Here is a 21,401-nt window from a genome sequence, read left to right as displayed (position 1 = left end):
CCTATCAGGTGTAGACCTGCATGTGAACGTAGCTCCAGAGCATCAGACAAGCAGCCCTATCAGGTGTAGACATTCATCCAAGCATCCAACACACACACACACACACACACACACACACACACACACACACACACACACACCTTCTTCCTCAGCTCAACCCACCCTCCCTCTACAAACATGAAGTCTGGAGAAGATTAGCTATGAAATGTTTTGAACCGACACTGCTCAGCACATCAGAGCCTGCCTAGCCCCCTCCCTCGACCCCCACCAGTTTGCTTATAGAGCAAACCGGCCCACAGAGGATGCTGTCACTGTCTCCATCACCCTTCACAGATCACTGAGCCATCTGGAGAACACGAAGAGCTATGTAAGGATGCTCTTCATGGATGACAGCTCAGCATTCAACACTTTAATCCCAGACATCCTTACCACCAAACTGGATCAGTTTCAGATTGTCCCTGCATCTCCTGGGTCAAAGATTTCCTAATCACTGGTCTCAATCAGTCAGACTCCCAGGCCCCCACATCTCTTACCCCACTGTTACTCAGCACTGGATAACCACACGGCTCTATTCTCTGCCCCCTCCTCTACGTGTTGTACACAAATGACTGTACACCAATCCAACCACATCTCCAATCATTTCACCTGGACCCACAACAACCAAAGCTCTAATTAAGAAGGCCCAGCAGCAGCTGCTCATCCTCCCTGTCCTGTGGAAGAATAACCTGGCCCAGAAGTCGCTGGTGGAGAGCGTGCTCTCCCTCTGCCTGGGTGCTTGGTACACAGGGCTGCAACTGACACCAGGAAGCCTGGCGGAAGGTAATTAACGCCGCTCAAAAGAGAACTGGCCTCCCTGGAGGACACGTTCAGATCTGTCTGAGCCATCACAGGCGATCCTTCACCACCTGTTTGACCTAGTGCCTTTTGGTAGGCACCTCAGGTCAATCAGGTCCCACACCTCCAGATTTACAAACATTTGGACCCACCAAACACTATCCACCCAACCCACCCCATCCTCCCTCCACATATACACCCCACCCCTTCCCACCCACCTGACCAATCTGAGCCATGGTCTAAGTAACCTCATCATTCAGGCCATTCACACAAAGACTTTAGTCAGACCAAGTCCTTTGCACTACTTCCAAGCACTTTGCAACCTGCTGTCTAATGTGTGTTTTCTATATATTCCTCTTGATTGTATGGATTTCTCCCGTTTGTTATTCATTCCTGCCAGCTTACTATTTATATTTTATTCTTGCACAGTTGCACACACAATTTTGTTGTACATTAACAATGACAATAAAGGGCTATTCTATTCTATTTATTCTATTCTATAATAATGCCACTATCTGATATCTTCCATTTAAATATTGTTTAGCTATGGTTTCTTTGATTGCCCTCCTACATGTTCAGAGAACAATGAGCAGATACACAGTCAGCAGCTACACTGACAGACAAAAGTTGTGGTGGGCTGTTTCTGTGCTCTTTGACCAACTACTGAAGTTGTTTACTCAGAACAGATCTCAGTATGATCTTTCACAAGACATGAAGTGAGGGAAGAGCTGCTCTTCAGCAGGCCAGTTTGAGTTGAACAGCTGGAATAGATCATTTCAGTTGTACGTGTTTGCTGATTTGGAACATTGTTTAAAAAACACATTCAACTGTGTGTCCAAACGTGATGTTAGTTCGTGTTTTATTTTTAATTGATAATTGATTTAAACTGGATGGATGTCTGTTACAGCTCTGGGTTAAGCACACTGCAATGATCTCTGGTGAGGCTTTATAGTTGCCAAACTTACTGTATAGTTTATAGTTTGGCAACCAATTAAAAGTCAATTTCTAAAAGAACGAAAAGGAAACACAAAGTTAAGACAAGTGAATGATGAACACCTTCCCTCATTGCCCACAGTGACATGTGATTAAAAGAGATCACAGCATGACTGAGCAGGTCTCTGTGTATTTCCCTTTCTCACATACCCCCTGGCAGCTCCTGTGAGTTGTTTTGAAATAATTATTCATATTAATTATACAGTTTTATTCAACCTTCCACCAGTGGTACAAGATCAGTTACTTGAGACTCAAACAGAGATGAGATGAAAACCCCCTTTGTATTCATGGCCTTGTTTGAACTCTCAGACACAGAAGTGTTTCACCAGCACTCCTGTTTATTGGTATCGTTGTGTGTTTCCGGTGCAAGTACTGTTGTGAGAACATGCAAAAAGAAGATGTAAGGCATGAAAAAGTCACAATCTATAATTGTAAGTTATTACCTTTTGTGTTTGTAGCAGTCAATATACACATGACTATGTGTACATAGAAGATGTGACCACAGGATTGTCTCAGAGAATTACAGAGAGCTAACTGACTGAACTGTATGTGCCAAAGATCAAATAGCAGTTTAGGTAATAGGTAATAATTATTTGTATTTTTATCAAAGTGAACTGGGTAAGTGGTAAGCCACTTCTTTCAGACCATCCAGAGTTCAGCAATTAAACTTCACAATGTGGTACATCTTTTGCCCATGAAGATTCCTAACTATATCAGAAATTATGATATCATTATGTTGCCTAGCAACTACCTAGCAACTTGTTAAGATGACCATTTTTTTTTTTTAGCATTTATGCACCTTTAGTACCATTTAAAGCATGCTATCATTTTTCTTTCACAAAAATAACATCTGATTTGTCACTGTTAAAGGTAAATTATGCATGATATATTATGAAACTCTCTCTTTGCTTGGAAACCACCTACCAATGGGCAAAATTGACCTGTTTTCAGCCTTTATGCCCCTCATGAAACAGCATGTCAGTTTTATTTAATGATAAAGTCTCATTCATATCCATAATTTTAAATTATACATGCCACCTGGCAAATGGCTAGAGTAACTCATGTTCATCAAATAACGACCATCCACCACCACTATTTCTTGCCATTTCTCATTGTGATTGACCATATGGCTTTAACAACAGCATGAAGCAATACTGTAGCATGGACATCTACTTTTGTAGTACATGTGTAAGTGGAATTAAACTGGTCATCATTGGTAATCCATTCACACTGAACTTAATTGCACTCAAATATATACGTATGTTGATGTAATTTATGAAAGAAATTAGCATAATTGGCATTTGAGATGTTTTTTTGAAGTGTTTTTGACAATTATTTCTATGACTTATTTTGCATTACTAAAGTCCTGAAGTACCATTTAAAATGATAAATAATAAAATTATAATAAATGTATAAGTACCGTAAGTAGTAGTTTTATAACTTTAAGCTTAACCTTAATGCTAATCACGGCTCAACCTTAAAATACATTTTGGAAGCTTAGAACACTACGGCCTCTAATTTATGTTATCAAAGTTAATAAAGGTGATCTATGGTACACAGCTTAACCATATTAGTTAGGATTAAGTCAAAGTATTTTGGAAATTTACAGGCAGTTTTATAATGTTTTAGTCACTATATCATCTCTCATGTTCACTTCGTGTGAGTTACAGAAACCCACCATAAAGAAAACTGTGCTGTTGGTGTTGTTTCAGTTGTTTAGACCGGAAAGATGGTTGATATTATTTCCACTGTGGTAGTACAGCAAAGCACCAACATGACGAACAGCCAATCGGATTGTTCTGAAATTGTTCCCTCCCATTTGATGTGATTATATTAAGATACCGCTTGCTATAGTATGCTTAAATGGAAATGAACTAGAAGTGGATTAATCAGAAAATGCTGATCATATTTTGCATACTACTGAGCTTCAAAGTTTGTTGTAAGTTTAGAGTCAGCTTTTTTTTTTCCAATTTAACTCCAGAAATTTATTGTTAACTCATCTGCTTCATTTTATCTTCAGGGTGCACAGATGATCTGTTCTTTGGAACAAAGACTATTGGTGCTGGAGAAAATGTGACTCTGACATGTGCGCGCCCGACATCTGATTATGAAGCAACCTTGTATTGGATCAGGATTGTTTCTGGAAGCTGGCCTGAATTCTTGGGAGGAACATTTGCCTTTGATTATGTTGGTGTTAACAAGACTCCTCATATTACAACAAAACAAGAACCTGGAACATTTATTCTGGAAATAACTGAAGTTAATCAAAGTGATACTGGTCTTTACTACTGCATAAAAGTTAAACTGCTTGCTATGACATTTTTAAAGGGAACATTTCTGAGAATTAAAGGTGAATTGAATTACTTTGGGGTTTTTTTCAACGTGAATTTTAGTTTTTCTTTCTTTGTTAGTTAAAAAGTGGGTAGAATGTGTTAATTATTTCTTCTTTTATATTTTCCAGAACTAGAACCAACTATCAATGATACCATTCAAGTGTTTCCATCTGATCATGTCCATCCAGGAGACCCAGTGACTCTGCAGTGTTCAGTTCTCTCTAACTCTGAGAACAAAACATGTCCTCGAAATCACAGTGTGTTTTGGTTCAGTGTTAGATCTGATAAATCTCATCCTAATGTAATTTATACAAATGAAAACAGTGATAAATGTGAGAAGATTCAAGAGGCTTCCTTCACACAGAAATGTGTCTACAGCTTCTCCAAGAATGTCAGCTCTGATGATGCCGGGTCGTACTACTGTGCTGTGGCCACATGTGGACATATCATTTTTGGTAATGGAATAAGACTGGACGTTACAGGTAAATTTTAGAATTTTATTATTAATTATTTTTGAATAGATTATTATGCACTGATATCAGCTTTTAATGTTACCGAAATTCATATTCCACGGTGCATGTATTTTTCTAGCACTCACCACATGGAATTTGCAGAAGGCCAATACAGCCATCTTTCTGTTATGTGCTGTTTTGGTTACAAGTCTGGTTGTTATCGCCTTCCTCATTTATACCATCAAGGAGAAAAAATTTAATTGTTGCAAAGGTAATACAACTTTCCCCTTTCGTCAGTCTGATCTAAAAGTATTTAGCAAAAACTAATGTCATATGTTTCATATTATTGGTTTGTTTCAGTCAGCCTAAAGCATCTTTTAGCTAAAATTTCTGTGTTTCAAACAGATGTTGGAACAGTCAGTGGTGAGGAGCAGAGTCAGCAGGTAGGGTGTATGTCAGAAAAGTAATGGGGAAATTAATAGGTAAATACTTCTATACATTTATAGTCAAGACATTTAGTGTTGATATATGTTCAATTTTTCTACAGACAGTTGAAGATTCAGTGGTTTATTCATCAACAACTTTCACCTGGAGAAAAACTGACAAAGTGGAGCAAAGGAGTTCCAGGAAAGCAGAGGAAAAGACAGTCTACACTGGTGTGAGAGATTTGTAGCAGATCAACAATTCACCTGTGGAAAATGCTAATCACTAAAACCTGAGCTTTTCTGAAAATATGTGGGAAAATGTAGCACCATAAACACCACAGGGCCTCTGTTTCACTTCTGAAAATGCTAATGTAATATTTGAACAATATATTATAACAATATATTGTGTAATATGCAGATTTTGCCTTGTATTTAGTATTGTGATTTTAATTTCATTTTAATCTCAGAAAACTCTGAAAAGTTAGGCAGCCATTTTAATAATAACATAAATAATAATAAAACTATGCTCCTTCTGTTCATTTCCACATTGTCCTCCATGTTTTTCATTCTCTCTCTCATGCTCTCTCTTAAAAGAGCACCCTTTTAATTTCTTTGATTTTATTTTTATGTATTATTAAAGATGTAGAGCAGACTGTTCAGTGACTTCCTCTCAACCACAGCTTTAAGCATGGCCAATAGTGGAAGTTGTAGAGCCTTCTTAATCTTAACATAAATCTTAGCAGTTTTACTACTTCTCCTGTGCATTTTTTTTGTCATAGTATAGAGAGCACATGAGATATATCACTGCAATAACTGATGCTTAAGAGATACAGTTGTTGTGAGAACAGCCTTTATATTTTTGGCTTCATACCATGTCCAGTTAGAGACAACGTAACAGAAACTGAAACTTGCAGACAGACAGTGGTTTTGCCAAAGGACTTACTGGCGGTTTAATTAGTTACACCTTACTAGCACTAAGTTGCTTTCCAAACTGTCTTTATTCCAGTTATTCTTATTTATTACCCCGTATAGATGCTGTTGCAGGCATTCCTCATAGACTTTGGTGCTTTGGTATTAACATGATAGCATGAAGCAGTTACTGGAGATTTGTTAGCTGTACATCCATATCCATCCCACAGGTATTCATTGGATTAAGATCTGGTGACAGTCACGACCATTTGAGCACAGTAAACTCATTGACAGTTTCAAGAGACAGGTTTGAGATTGTTTGAATCTAGCAGATTATTCTGCCAGAAGCATCCATCATAAAATGGATACGCTGGTCATAAAGAGGTGGACATGATCAGCAACAATATTTAAGTAGGCTGTGTGGTGTTTAAGCAATGCTCAGTTATTACTAGGAGTTCTAAGAAAATATCCTTCACAACATTAAACAACCAGAACCAATGATACAAGGCAGGATGGATCCACACTTGTTTTTTAAAGACAAATTCTGACGCCACCATCCAAAAGCCTTATAACAAAGTGGGAATTGTTAGAGGTGGTTGTAGTCAGGAGATCTAATAATCAATAGGTTGGTGATGAGATCCCTGGCTGCTTAAGTCTGCATGCCAAATATCTTTTGGAGCTCAGCTAGAGTGAACAAGTGTACCTGATGAAGTGGCAGTGTTGAACTAACAGCATGCAGCTCCTGGCAGACAAATGTGTTTGGTCCAGCACAACTTTCCACACATGAAACATTTTTGAGTTTGACATTTAATGTGGTTGTCATTGTTTAGAAATGTTTAAAAATATAAAATCAAGTGAATAACATTGTATCTTTTATCTATCTAAAAGCACTTTCTAAGGCCCTCTGCATTGTTCTCTTAACAAAAACACAAAACAAGCAAAGCCACATGCAACAACTACACTGACAGACAAAGGCTTTGGTGGGCCATTTCTCCACTCTTTGACCAAACACTGAAGCTGTTTACTGAGAACAGAGCTCACTGTGCCCTTCAACAGGATATGACATGACAAAGCACCTACAAGACTCTTTATATAGACCAACCAAAATGATTTAGTTTTACTTTAATGCCACGCAGAGCACAAATATTGTTTATTTTTTGTGATTTTAAGCAACAAGCATTTACAACCACCTATCACCAACTATACAAGTGAGGTGTGTAGGAAAATAACACTTCAAAAGTATGGTTAATAATATAGCAAACATTTGAAGACATTGCCATGGATACCAGGAAGGGATAAATGATTAGCACCCCCCTCTTCTACCAGCAGCTAACAAAAACCACAGAAAAGGAAAAACTGTCACAGTGTGATGTACACTTGTTCCTTCCTGTTTCACAGCTCTTATAAGCTGTTCAGTTATACATATTATTACAACAGTTATAGTTTTATTCCACTTGCCTCTTTAAAGTAGATAAAAAAGTACTGCAAGACCAACTTCCTGATAATAAAGAAGAGAGTGAAACAGAAACAAACAGTAGGATGCAAAAGTTTAGGCAACCTTGTTAATAGTCATTATTTTCCTGTATAAATCGTTCGTTGTTACAATAAAAAATGTCAGTTAAATATATCATATAGGAGACACAGTGATATTTGAGAAGTGAAAAGAAGTTTATTGGATTTTCATAAAGTGTGCAATAATTGTTTAAACAAAATCAGGTAGGTGCATAAATTTGGGCACCACAAAAAAGGTAGCAGGTGTTTTTCTTGGAATGCTGTGTTCTTTTTCCTCCATGCATAACGCCCCTTGTTATGCCCAAATAACTCAATTTTAGTTTCATCAGTCCACAGCACCTTATTCCAGAATGAAGCTGGCTTGTCCAAATGTGCTTTAGCAGACCTCAAGCGGCTCTGTTTGTGCTGTGGGCGGAGAAAAGGCTTCCTCTGCATCACTCTCGCATACAGCATCTCCTTGTGTAAAGTGCGTCAAATGGTTGAACGATGCACAGTGACTCCATCTGCTGCAAGATGATGTTGTAGGTCTTTGGTGCTGGTCTGTGGGTTGACTGGCTGTTCTCACCATTTGTCGCTTCTGTCTATCCGAGATTTTTCTTGGTCTGCCACTTCGAGCCTTAACTTGAACTGAGGCTGTGGTTTTCCATTTTCTCAATATGTTCCTAACTGTGGAAACAGACAGCTTAAATCTCTGAGACAGCTTTCTGTATCCTTCCCCTAAACCATGATGGTGAACAATCTTTGTCTTCAGGTCATTTGAGAGTTGTTTTGAGACCCCCATGTTGCTACTCTTCAGAGAAAATTAAAAGAGGAGGGAAACTTACAATTGACCCCCTTAAATACTCTTTCTCATTATTGGATTCACCTGTGTATGTAGGTCAGGGGTCACTGAGCTTACCAAGCCAATTTGAGTTCCAATAATTAGTTCTAAAGGTTTTGGAGTCAATACAATGACAACAGTGCCCAAATTTATGCACCTGCCTGATTTTGTTTAAACAATTATTGCACACTTTCTGTAAATCCAATAAACTTCATTTCACTTCTCAAATATCACTGTGTGTCTCTCCTATATGATATATTTAACTGACTTTTTAAAATGTAACAACCAAGGATTTATACAGGAAAATAATGACTATTAACAAGGTTGCCCAAACTTTTGCATCCCACTGTATGTACGTATGTATGTACTCATAAGCATTTCTCCGGTTGGCCTTTCAGCGAAAGCTGTGTTTGTGTCCACCATTTATCACTGGTAACTGTGAATATATGTTCCTTTGTCTCTTTTTGCAAATAATGCTTTGCATGCAAAGAAAAAGCTGATTATACAAAGTAAGACAGTTTTTGCTTGCTTTCTTTTTGAGAGATGGGAGCATAGTTTTGTTTTTAAACACTTTATTTGTTTGATTTATTATGTTTTTTTATTCGCATATCAGTTCTACATTTGTTCAGGTTGTATAATGAAAAAAATAAACTTTTTTCCTTTGTCAGTTTAAGAAGTGAAGGGGCAGAAAGGGCTCGTGGTCTCAGGCTGTGGCAACCAACACACAAACGTCTGCCTTGCCTCCAGCTTAAGTTGAACAAGTGATGTTGTGGTTTTTGTGACAACTTCATTGTCAGACCAATGGCTTGTGGTCCAGAATATGTTGACTGTGATTAGGCCACAAAGCAAAATATTTCAAGTTCTGTAAACACGTGTGCCAGTTATTTATTTTTAGATTTTTGTTCCTTTTTATTTTTGCACAGTAGGTCTCTCGGAAACCTATGCATTTAATTCAGATGTAGTGCATTACTTTTTGGTGTTAGGATTCTGCTGCTTTCATTCCTCTGACAAGTAATAGAGCAAGTATGATGATAGTATTGTGATTACAGGGGATATGAATGTCTTCCAACCTAGTGTTTAGATTTAATATACCAACAATGTTTTTCTGTTGTGTAAATTGCTCTAATCAAAATCAATTCCAGAGGCCATAGAGACCTATTTTGAATAAATGAATTAAATATAAAGGTCAAAGTCAAAAGGTCAAGTTCAGTACCTCTATTATTTGGTGTAGACAGCTATCAGCCTAGTTAACACCGATGTCTAGTAACTATGACTAATAAATATTCTTTTATCAAACTTGGAAATGTAAATAACTTGATTAATACAATCGAAACCCATTTGTTGTATCTTGGTTTGGGTCTTCTTTTTACGATGTAGTTCAATATTCCCTGATGCTTTTGTGGTTGAAGTAAAAAAAAAAAAAATGCCAGCTTCTTGAATGAAAAAAAAAGTAGTTTTTTTTTTTTTCATTCAAGAAGCTGGCAATATAGCAACCAGGCCTGAAGCCAGTTAAAATGTTGAAAAGTTCACTCTATCATTCTGTAATGTGCCTGAGTGTGCCAGACTAAGCACGGAAAACAGAAAGAAGAACAGAGAGTTGTCTGAGGGCTTGAGAACAAAAATTGTGAAAAAATATCAACAATCTCAAGGTTACAAGTCCATCTGCAGAGATCTTCATGTCCCTTTGTCCACTGTACACAACATAATCAAGATGTTCACAACACATACCACTGTAGCTAATCCCCCTGGAGGTGGACGGATGAGAAAAATTGATAAAACACTGCAACAAAGGATAGTTCGAATGATGGATAAACAGCCTCAATTAACTTCCAAATAAATTCAAGCTGTTCTGCAGACTCAGGGTGCAACTGTGTCAGCTTGAACTATCTGTTGACATCTGTAAGGAATGACCACACTGCTGAGACAGAAACATAAAAAAGACAGACTGGAGTTTGCCAAAATGTACATGCCAAAATCGGTCTTGGAGAACAAGTTTTGGACAGATAAAGCTGGTAAAGCTCATCATTCTACTGTCTACAGAAAATTGAATTAGGCCTATGAAGAAAAGTCAAAGATGGTGATCAGATGTTTTGGGGATGTTTTGCTGCCTCTGCTACTGGATGCCTTGACTGTGTGCAAGGCATCATGAAATCTTGGGGTGCAATGTAGGGCCCAGTGTCAGGAAGCTGGGTTCAAGGTCATAAGTATTCCAGCAGGACAATGACCCCAAACTTACCTCTAAAAGCACTCAGAAATGGTTGAAGACAAAGCACTGAAGAGTTCTGGCCAGCAATGAGTTCAGATCTAAATCCAATTGAACACTTATGGAGAGATCTTAAACTTGCTGTTGGGAGAAGGCACCCTTCAAATCTGAGAGACCTTGAGTAGTTTGCAAAAAAGAATGGTCGAAAATTCCAGTTGAGACATGGAGCAAGCTTGTTGATGGTTATTGGAAGTGATTGATTGCAGTTATTTTTTTCCAAAGAGCACCCAACCAAATATTAAGTTGAGGGTGCCAATAATTTTGTCCAGCCCAGTTTTTTAGTTTCTGTGTGAAACTTTTTTTTTTGTCTGTTTTTGTGTTGATACACTGCACATAAAGGAAATAAAAATGTATATACGAAGACATTTGTAATTGTAACGATTTTCTGGCAGAAAAGGTGCATTTTCTAGAAAAATTCCTGGGTGTTGATAATTTCAGCTATGACTAAATATCCTGTGAGTTCAATTATTTTACCAATCAGTAAAATTTCCTCTTGCTGGCTTTCCCCATTATCATAGGCATGCACCAAGGAACAGCCTGATTTTATCTACAGTTCATTCTGCACATCAATACAGCAATGGCTGACCTGCAGGTGCCCCACCCTTGTACTCTATAGTACTCTGATTACTTCCCATAAAAGTCATCACAACTCACTCTGGGTTGGGGACGAGTTCTTGCCCCAAGTGGAGGAGTTTAAGCATCTTGGGGTCTTGTTCACGAGTGATGGGAGAAGGGAGTCGGAGATGGACAAACAGATTGGTGCTGTGGCTGCTATCATGCGGACGCTGTACTGGTCAGTTGTGGTGAAGAGAGAGCTGAGAGTAAAAGCAAAGCTCTCAATTTACCCTCCCTACCCTCACCTATCGTCACGAGCTGTGGGTAGTGAAAGATTGAGATCGCGTATACAAGCAGCGGAAATGGGCTTCCTCCGAAGGGTGGCTGGCCTCTCCCTTAGAGATAGGGTGAGAAGTTCAGCATCCGGAAGGGGCTCAGAGTAGAGCTGCTGCTCCTCCACATCAAAAGGAGCCAATTAAGGTGGTTCGGACATCTAAGGATGCCTCCTGGGTGAGGTGTTCTGGGCATGTCCCATCGGGAGGAGGCCCCGGGGCAGACCCAGGACATGCTGGAGAGATTATATCTCTCGGCTGGCCTGGAAACGCCTTGGTGTTCCCCCATTTTCTGTCCAGCTTATGGGTTATCAGTTTTGAGATGTGCATTTGTGACTTATACCAGTCAGGCCCTTCTGAATTGAGGTTCCCTTTTTTCATAAAACCCACAGTTTCCAGAGTCCTATGTATCACAGAATCCAGGTTCATACACAAAGTGCAAAGCCAGACTCTGATGGTACAGACACGTGATTCAGGGTGAAGATTCTGTGGCCAAGACTGCCATGCACCTGATGGCAGGGTCAGATCAAAGAAGACATACAACAAGTGAACAAAACTGCTGAAATATATTGCTTGATATCCTGTATAGCTTAGAGATGTACCTCTCTGATGGACAGCTGGAGGCTGAATTGCAGTAGTAACTTTAAAGAGGCAGTTCAAGAACTATAAGAAGCTGGAAAAACTGAAAATATAAGACTGGCTGAGAGGAAGTTGAAATGTGATTTTTTTTTAATCAAAGGTTGAAAAGTTAAAACTTCTTTCAACAAAAATTTCAGACAAATTTAATACAAATGTGACACAGCAAAAACCAAGCTAAATTCACAAAAGTTACATTTGTAACTTTATGTTTCCTTAAATGTTAAAGCATTTAGACTTACATGCAAGTATAATTTCTTTTATTTATCTTTGCTAATTTTAATTTTTAATGTAAAGACATCAAACTGTATTGGATTTTTGAATTGTTTTCATTTAATACGCATATAGATCAATTCCCACTCACAGTGTATGTTATTCATAAATGATTACCCTTATGGTAAAACCTCACTGATCACTGTTGTTATGAAAACATATTTAGTTGTACATCTGTGTTGGTTTACTAATCAATTTTATATATCTATTCTGTATAATAATGACCAATCATATCAGTTTTCTTCATTTTAAATGTGAAAATGGACATCACTGCTACATTAATGAAAGAAAGCTACCCAGCCAATCATATATCTCCCAGCTGAACACTTGCACAGAAATGGAAAAGAAAGACAGAGTAGCAAGAAGCAGAGAAAAATAGAAAGTGCCACACCTAGAGAACAGGGAGATGTTTTCCAAGAGTCTGTTGAGGGTATTTTTTAATGGATCTAATTTCAAAAACTTATTTAAAACCTGTTTTTTCCCAAAGGCTTACACTTATTTTGTGTGTTAACTTGAATTTTATTTCTTTGTAAAGTTTATTTGGTTATTTTTATTGCTTTAAAGAGTTGAGTTGTAGACCTAAATAGATTTTAATGTTTTCATCTTTTATGTTAAGCACATTGACATTATATAGCACATTTCATTGTAAGTAAATAAAAAGCCCATTGCCAAACAGGCTGTTCTTTATGGCATTACAGCTGGAACTCTCAGTCTGCATCTTTGATTGGCTTTTCCTGCCCTGTGTCACAAATGTTTCATAGGATAAAAGGATGATATGACAGTTTATGCTAAAAATTTCAAGAGCCAATTTAAAGTATACAGGTCTAAGAAATATTTTTGTGCCCATTATTTAATGACAAAAATTAAAAAATCCAAAAGGATATTGGAATCAAAGTTCAGATTTGATCAAATTTTAAGCTAGTCCACCTAACCTGCTGCAGTTATTTAGATGTTCTGTCCTGCTGGGCTGAAGATGTGTTTGACAAATCTGCAAAATATTTGTAGCTTTTCCCAAAAACTGCATTTCAAGATGTCACTTTGACCGGTGGTGGTATCAGGTTTAAATAAAAAGATATAAGGGTAACCTAAAATTAATCTACCTATTTGCATCCGTAATTGTTACAGCAGGACTTTATGAATACAGCAACACTCATCAGCTACCTTCTTTTACACCTGCCATGGGTGAGTACCTGGAATAGCTTAACTCTTGGGGTAACAAGACCAAATGAAACGCTACACATCTCCACAAATCAAGACCACACCAAAATATAATATAAATAGTAAATATATTAAAAGTTTTAGAAATAATTCCATAATAATGTTTTAACCAGTTACCCGTGTTAGAGATCCCAATTTGTCACTTTAGTTTGTTTGCAATGCGTGTGATGAGTCACTATTTGCTTGTCTGCTTGGACAAGTGGTTATTATGAGCTGTATTTATGTTTGAAAGTTAATGCGCTCTAATGCCATTGGAAATAAACATTGAGTCTTTGCTTTGATATGGTGTAGAATGTGGAACACCTAATGACCTAGAAAGTGGAAAATGTGTTTAAAGCATAAAATTTGCTTCAAAGAAGACTCAAACTCCCGTCTCTGGTGTAGTTATACATGTTTGTGCCACCATCCTACATTCACTTTCTAAAGTAAACATTTTTGCTCAATCTGGCAATTCAGGAGCATTTTAATGAATTGTTTCCAATAATAGGAAGAAATGGGCGATGCATCAGCTTAGTTTGAGGACTTGTTGTGCAAGATCAATGTCACAGGAAGTGGCCTTCTGAGTCTATGTTTTGTGATAACCAATCAGATGTATGTGACAGTATGACATGGAGGGTCCATGTTACCTCCTCCACCTCCTACACACTCAAAGAAATACTTATTAGATCCCTAACAGAGGACACTGTCAAAATGCTTTTGTTCTGGGTTACACTGATTCTTCTTCATCGAGTATGTAAGTGCTTTCTTATTCTATCAAGTATTTTCTCCATATATGTATGATGGTCTTACATTTCTTTTTTCAGTTTTTTTTTTTTTATTGTTGTTGACTGCTTTAGATTTTATATTTTTCGTTTCAATTTAGCTGCACTCATTCCAATAACTACAGCTCAACTTGGGGGACCTGTCACCTTTACATGTGTTCTGCCCAAAACTGAGACCGGCCGTAGAGATATCCACTGGTACCAGCAGAGAGCTGGTGACACACTGAAAATTATCTGGACACTGAAAGAATCGGCAACACCTAAGTTTGCACCTGCGTTTGATAACTCAAGATGGAAAGCTAATTATGATAAAAATGTCAGCAACCTGACCATTCTGAAAACAAATCAAGACGACGAGGGAATCTATCACTGTGGGTTCACAGAGTGGCTCCAAGATACTACATGGACCGGAACATATTTGTTAGTAAAAGGTAATAATGTGATCTTCTTTTGTGATTTTTTTTTCTCAGCAGCTAAAGCTGTCTCTTGTATATGTGAAAAAAAAAAACAATTAAAATGCCAATAAGCATTTTTGGAAAACCTACTAAACTTTCAATTTATATTTAAGATGTTTGCAGTGATCTTTATGATTCTTTTAAGTGAAATATATTCTTAATAGTTTTATGACTAGCATGCATTACACCCATTTTTCTCAGGCTTTCAAAAGGTGCTTTATTGTCACATTTGTCAACACATTTGTATTAAACAGGAAACACCCAGACAGTAAACTACACTGTAGTTCAGGAGAAGACAGTCCATGCAGGAAATTCAGTGACTCTTCAATGTTCACTATTTTCTGACGCTGAAAATAAGACATGTCCAGGAGGTCACCATGTGTTCTGGTTCAGAGAAGGATCTCATCCTGATATCATTTACACTGAAGGAAACAGACATCATGAATGTGAGAAAAGATCTGAGGCTCAGCAGAGTTGTGTTTTTCGCTCTTCTAAAAATGTCAGCTCCTCTGACGCTACAACTTACTATTGTGCTGTGGCCACATGTGGGCTGATATTATTTGGAAATGGAACTAAACAAGAAATGGGTATGACTATATAGAAATATATCATATCAGATAAATATTAATCTCTTTTAGAATCACTCTTAATTTGTTTTCTTTGTTTTGCAGCGCAAACGGCAGGTTCTGCATTTATTGCACTGGTGATAGCAATAATCTGCTTGGTTATTTCTCTAGTTCTTAATGTTATTTTCATCTGTTGCCGAACTCCAGGAGCAGCATGTGAACAAATTAAAAGTAAGTGGTTTAAAATAAATGAAAAATCATAATAATATCACTCTTCTTAACATTAAAAGTAACTTTCAAAGAAATAGGATTAGTAAAAGTAAATTTACATATCTTTGTATACATTTTTTTTTATTAATATTGCTGACATTATGCACATCTCATTATATATGACTCCATCAAGGTCAATAAGTTATTATTGACTTAGCCAGGTTAGAAACCTAATTTTAAAAAATAAAAATCAAGTAGATAATATTCCTCTTTCATCACCATTATGCACAGAAAACAGCTCGTCACAAGCAAGGCAAGATGACTTGAGCCAAGCTGTGGATGACAGTGTAAGTAATAAGATGGCATCATATGTTTTACTTCACTAAAATGATTTCTAACAGCTTGATGTGATTATAAGAATTTTATTATTTCACATAGATTGAAGGTGAACTGAACTATGCTGCACTGCAATTCTCTGGAAGGAAAACGACAAGAGGAAAGAAGAAGAAGGGTGAACTGGAAACTGAAGAAAGTGTGTACTCTCAAGTAAAATGCAGAATGTGAAAGTGTGTCGGTTGGGTTACAGCACTGATCTTTTATATTGAAAATAAACAAATACAAAGAATTTTTTACTAATTTTACCAAAAACATGATGCTTTACATTCATTGTTCCTATTGTGTTTTCCTGTTCTTGTTTTCCAGGTTATTTGTTTATAATATAATGAATCAATTCAAATGAATAGTATTACATTGTATTACATACAGAGTATACATAGTATTACAGTAGTGCAATATTATCATGATGGTTTCATCACAGTGATTCAGTGATTTCAGCCTAATAGTTCGATCAGTCCCCCCACCTCAACATTCAAATGCCTATAACAAAAGAGCTGGGATAAGCTTTCGTTCACACTTTACTCTTATCAACATTTATTTAGGCTCACAATTTTTATTTCAGTTTTTAGCAATTTAACTTCCACAAAAAGATGGATTGTATAGTCCTTGTTAGTTTGCATTATCTGATGCAACTCTTTGTACAGGTGTAATCCTGGATATGTTGAACATTCTTTGCAGTTCGCCCTTCTATTGGTGTTGATTGAGATAGAAAATTTACATACTGAGTTGGTAAAGTATTATTCTAACTTGGGGCTGGCTGCAGCTCCGGAAGCAAAGCAGGACATCTACTAATCTGCATGTCAAATATCCTTGGGCAAGGTGCTAACCCCAAGTTGTTCTCCGATCCATCCATTAGAGTATGAATGGGTGAATGAAGCATGTTGTATAATTGTTTTTGAGTGCTCCAGGACAGTAGAAAAGCGCTATATACGAATCAGCCTATTTGCCATCTAACTTCTCCCTGAGCACAATCATGAGGTTGAGATGTTTGATTCTGAATAAATGAACCCAGTCTGTTAAATGATTTGCCATAGGATTTGCTCCATAAAATTAACATTAGATATTTCTTGTACTACATACACTAAATTGCCAATAGCATTCACTTTTCTGCTTTCACACAGATATGAAGTGACATGTCATTTTTAATCTACAGGGTTCTTAGTACTGACTTTCTAAAGCTCTGCATCGTGATGCTCCTGCCTACATCTCTGATCTTTTAGATCCCCACGCTCCCTCTCGCAGCCTGAGATCATCTAATCAAAGGCTTTTGGTAGTACCATAAACACGTTTTAAGACCAGAGCAGATGGATCTTTTACAGGGTGGCCCCCAGGTTGTGGAATGCTTTGCCTCCGTCTTTACGTTGCAGCTAAAGACTGATTTATTTAGACTGGCTTTTAGCTAGAGTTGTGCTGTATGATTGTGTTGTTTTGCGTACATTTATATTATTGTGAAGAACTTATCCTGTGAAGACTGCTATATAAATAAAGTTATTATTATTATATTATTATTTAATATAATGTCAGGCTTTACAGCTGTAACAGCTTCAACTCTTTTGGGAAGGTTTTCCACATGTTTAGGAGTGTGTTTATGGGGATTTTTTTTCTCTGCATTTGTGAGGTCCGACTTTGATGTTGGACAAGACATTCCAGCTCGCAGCCTCTGCTTTGATCATCCTAACAATGTTCTATAGGGTTGAGATCAGGACTCTGTGCAGGTCCGTCAAATTCTTCCACTGGTGTGCTGTCATGTTCGAGGGAGCCAACTTCAACCTGTTACCACAAATTGGGAGGATTAAATTGTCCAAAATATCTTGGTAAACTGAAGCATTAACTCCACCATTAACTGGAACTAGGGGGCAAGCCTAGTTGCAGTTAATGGAACTAGTCAAAGACCATCTGTGACTTGTTTTCTTAAACACACACACACACACGCAGAGAGCAAAGTGAGCTGTCAAATTCCTTGTTTGTATGCACAAACTTGGCCTTGGCCGAATAAAAATTATTGATTCTGAAATGTGTTTATTGCAAGAATTTCAGCTCCTCTGATGATGAGACTTACTACTATCTTGTATCCACATGTCTGGAAATAAAACAAAACTAGATCAATTTGAAATGTATTTCTATCTGCTGATGTTTCCAAGAAGGGCAAAAGGGGAATGGGACACTGAGAGATGGATTTGTGTGACTGCAAATCAAAAATTTGTTGTCACAAGGGCAGAACAGACCCAGGGCAGACAAGCTGAAGTCAGAATAGAAGTCACAAGTTTATTTACAATAACACCAGGTGAAACTATATACAGACAAAACAACATGTGGCCCGAAACTAGGTCAGCAAAGGAAACACGGAGACCATGAGATTTGTGATTTGTGGTCAGTGTATATTGATATTAATAGAGAGCTGATAGCAAAAGCAAAACTTTGGATTCTGGTGTAATCTACATTTAAAACTAAAAGTGAAATACTTGTGTCCAAGCGAAGACTTAAACTAAGCTTCTTTTTTAGAAATAAATCTTGTTTCTCTTCTCTGTTAGGAAACACTTGATTTATACATCCTTTTTTATGATCTGTGATCTATTTTGCTGTGTAATTGCACCTGGCCAGTGCTTACAGAGATTGGATACTGTCTACTCATTGTGCTTTCTGGTTTATGGCCGGCTGTGGAAATCATGTGCATCTATGTTCTCTGTATGGTGCTGCTAAATGGCCCTCTCTGTATATCTGCAGACTTTCCTGTTAGTTGGCTTTTATCTATAAATCTCTGCTTAGGCTAGTTCCATCTTATCTGTGTGTCTATATGTGTAAAAACCACGGCCAATATAGCCTACGCTCTCAAAACGTTATACAAATGTGTGGCGTGACTGAGACATGGCGGGACCACAGATTCAATGTTAGATCCACTGTATTTATTCTGGCTGCAGCTCTCGGCTATCAGCTGTCAGCACGGACCAGGTGACAGGGCAGTGTCCAGTCTGGTGGCTGCCCTCACAGGCGGCTGGGCTGGCAACCGTCGCGCAGGGCCAACTGGCACCTCAACCTCCTGGTAGGAGCAGCCCTTCACCCGGCTGTTCCCCTCCTCCGCAGGCGCACCCGCAGCTGGTCCAAACCTCTGGCTGGCGGTGCCCCACGCGTTCCCATCCTCAGTGAACATGGCCCCATTTTGGCATGATGGGCCTGTGAGCCCCGCATCACAGGTTGGTTTTATCATGGCTGAAAGCAACACACCATAAAACTAACTCACGTGATAGAGTCAGAACAGAAAAAGGAAAAAGGTTTTTAAATATGCTGCCCTGAAAAAAACTGATTTTGATGTGTCAGAATTGTAATTTTTGAGCAGAACTAACTGGTGACTTTTTAATGTTTGGTATTTAAACAACTGCAGATAAAATAATATCACAGTATATTAAATTGTACTTTCTTATGCAAACTGCAATGCATTTCCTCCCTGCTGATTTTAACCCACTATGCTAATACAGTTAGTTAAACAATGCCTGACAGGAGTGGGGTGGGTTGTAACAAATATTTTAAAAGTGTTACAACCATTCCTTTCCCATTAAAGTATGAATAGTTTATTGTTTTTACATATACTTATACATGGACTTTTACAGCATGCCTAGATAATGGGAAAAAAAGACTGTTAGAGGTATGCCTGCTGATATTTAAAAAAAGAGCATCCAATGGGGTCTCAAAGAAGGACGAATCAGTCAGATCAGTGGCAAATGAACTCATGTAACACTGAGCCGATACTACAAATCACTGCAAAAGCTGATGGAAGAGTAACAGATATTATTTTCGCATTGTTGCTTCTTTTTTCTGAGGAAAAAAGAAAGGCAAGCACAAAAAAAAGAGAAGAGAAACCTACCAAAAAATGTTGAAAACTAACGCTGAAGATTCTGAGACCTCAGATGAAAACATTTGCATTGTCTGTATGGAGCCATCTGGCAAATCAAAGCCAAAGGAAGTTTGGGTAAAATGTATCCTGTGCAGTCTTTGGGCCCGCCAAGCCTGCATTCCAGGGCTACCAACATTTGTCAACATTGTGAATTTGCACACTTTTTTTCTTTTTTCCCCAATAATATATAGGCTTGAAATAAGACTGTAGCAAGTACGACTCACGCTTAGCTCCCAGTTTCCTCTCTTCCCTGGCAGCTACTGTAAAAATAGGGGATGCATGATTATAATGACAGGACCCACCTGTGTCAGCCAGTCTCCCACGACACTACAAACCCACTAGTCCACCCATAACCTGCAGCCACGCCACAGACCACACCCCATCACACAGAGCTAAATCTTTTTCACACATGCTATTTATAAGAAACAAAAGTGGGTATTTTGTGTAAAAGTTTGAGAACTCCAGCGTGAAAATTTATCAAGTTACAGTTACTGAAGCAAAAAGTGTTACAACCGTACTTGGTCTCCACTGTTCTATTTTCATAATTAAACTGATAGTGTCATTTTTAAAATTATTTCATAGAAGAAAAAACAATATTCTACTCTAAACAAAAAAACATAACTGTATTAATAGATCTTACAGCAAACTGATGTATTTCCATAGGTAGAAAATAGATTAGAATTATTTAAGTGCGGATTTTTAGAAACTGCCCTGTTGCCTTACCATCTTGAATACAGTGGCCGAAATTAAAAACACTATTCTGCCTAATCACATTTTATGTATGTAGCTAGAGACTGGTGAAACAGCAGCCTACCAACAGAAAAGCTCAGGATATCTTCAACAACTCGCCTCAACATCCCAGTCTTTGGATAAAAGTGAGCTTTACTGACTTATCAACGGATATTGAAGCCCTTTCACAAAGTTTTACAGACATGGAGACCCAGCATGTCTAGATCTGAGTAAGCTTAGCCCAGTTTTTGTTTTTGTGGTGACTCAGGGGTTATAACATGAACAGGGCCCACTAAGTGTGGGTGTTATGAAGAACAGTTTAAGAGTTTGATCTCTATTGCCTCACTAAAATGTGTTTGTTCTATTGTGGCCACTGTAGCTTTGATTATGCACTTGAATTCATAGGAGTAAGAAAACAACATTCAATTCACTGCAGTCTATTGACCTCTAGCGGTGAGATATTACACACTCTGCTTAAACGGCATTTCTCTTTTCTTTGTATGTAGAAATCTTAAAACAAAATTTCAATCTTTCATTTCACTGTGACTCAGATTTTAAAACGATGCATGAAATTTTTCAACAAGTCAGATAAAGAAAGCCTGTCTTGACCATTAAATGACCCATTATCCCTGACTGGGATTTTAGGTTTTGCCAAGCTAGCGGATGCAACGAAAGAATGACTATTTTTATTTAGAAAGCAAATCATGGCTAAAATTTTGTAGTTCGCCATCATTCTGGATTTACCTCTAGCTCCACTATGGAGTTGACATATGTGATTTCTATTAACATATCTCATTAATGCTGATTAAATTTGCTACAGAAAAATACCTATATTAATTA

General features: G+C 37.7%; 2 protein-coding genes across 2 annotated transcripts; both read left to right on the top strand.

The window, feature by feature from the left end:
• Positions 1-3,716: 3,716 nt before the first annotated feature.
• Positions 3,717-5,461, top strand: LOC116328927. The gene is made up of 6 exons (XM_031750821.2): positions 3,717-3,766; positions 3,848-4,177; positions 4,289-4,642; positions 4,752-4,883; positions 5,018-5,055; positions 5,160-5,461. Exons 1-6 carry the CDS (start codon positions 3,724-3,726, stop codon positions 5,283-5,285), a joined length of 1,023 nt encoding a protein of 340 aa, XP_031606681.2. The 5' UTR covers positions 3,717-3,723; the 3' UTR covers positions 5,286-5,461.
• Positions 5,462-14,221: 8,760 nt separating this feature from the next.
• On the top strand, positions 14,222-18,035 carry LOC116328915. Its single transcript, XM_031750810.2, has 6 exons — positions 14,222-14,288; positions 14,418-14,747; positions 15,026-15,358; positions 15,443-15,568; positions 15,839-15,894; positions 15,986-18,035. Exons 1-6 carry the CDS (start codon positions 14,246-14,248, stop codon positions 16,109-16,111), a joined length of 1,014 nt encoding a protein of 337 aa, XP_031606670.2. The 5' UTR covers positions 14,222-14,245; the 3' UTR covers positions 16,112-18,035.
• The last annotated feature ends 3,366 nt before the right edge of the window (positions 18,036-21,401 follow it).

The sequence above is a fragment of the Oreochromis aureus genome, linkage group 2 (assembly GCF_013358895.1).
Source record: "Oreochromis aureus strain Israel breed Guangdong linkage group 2, ZZ_aureus, whole genome shotgun sequence".
In the NCBI taxonomy this organism is placed as follows: Eukaryota; Metazoa; Chordata; class Actinopteri; order Cichliformes; family Cichlidae; genus Oreochromis; species Oreochromis aureus.
This window is presented reverse-complemented; position numbering and strand designations above follow the sequence as displayed.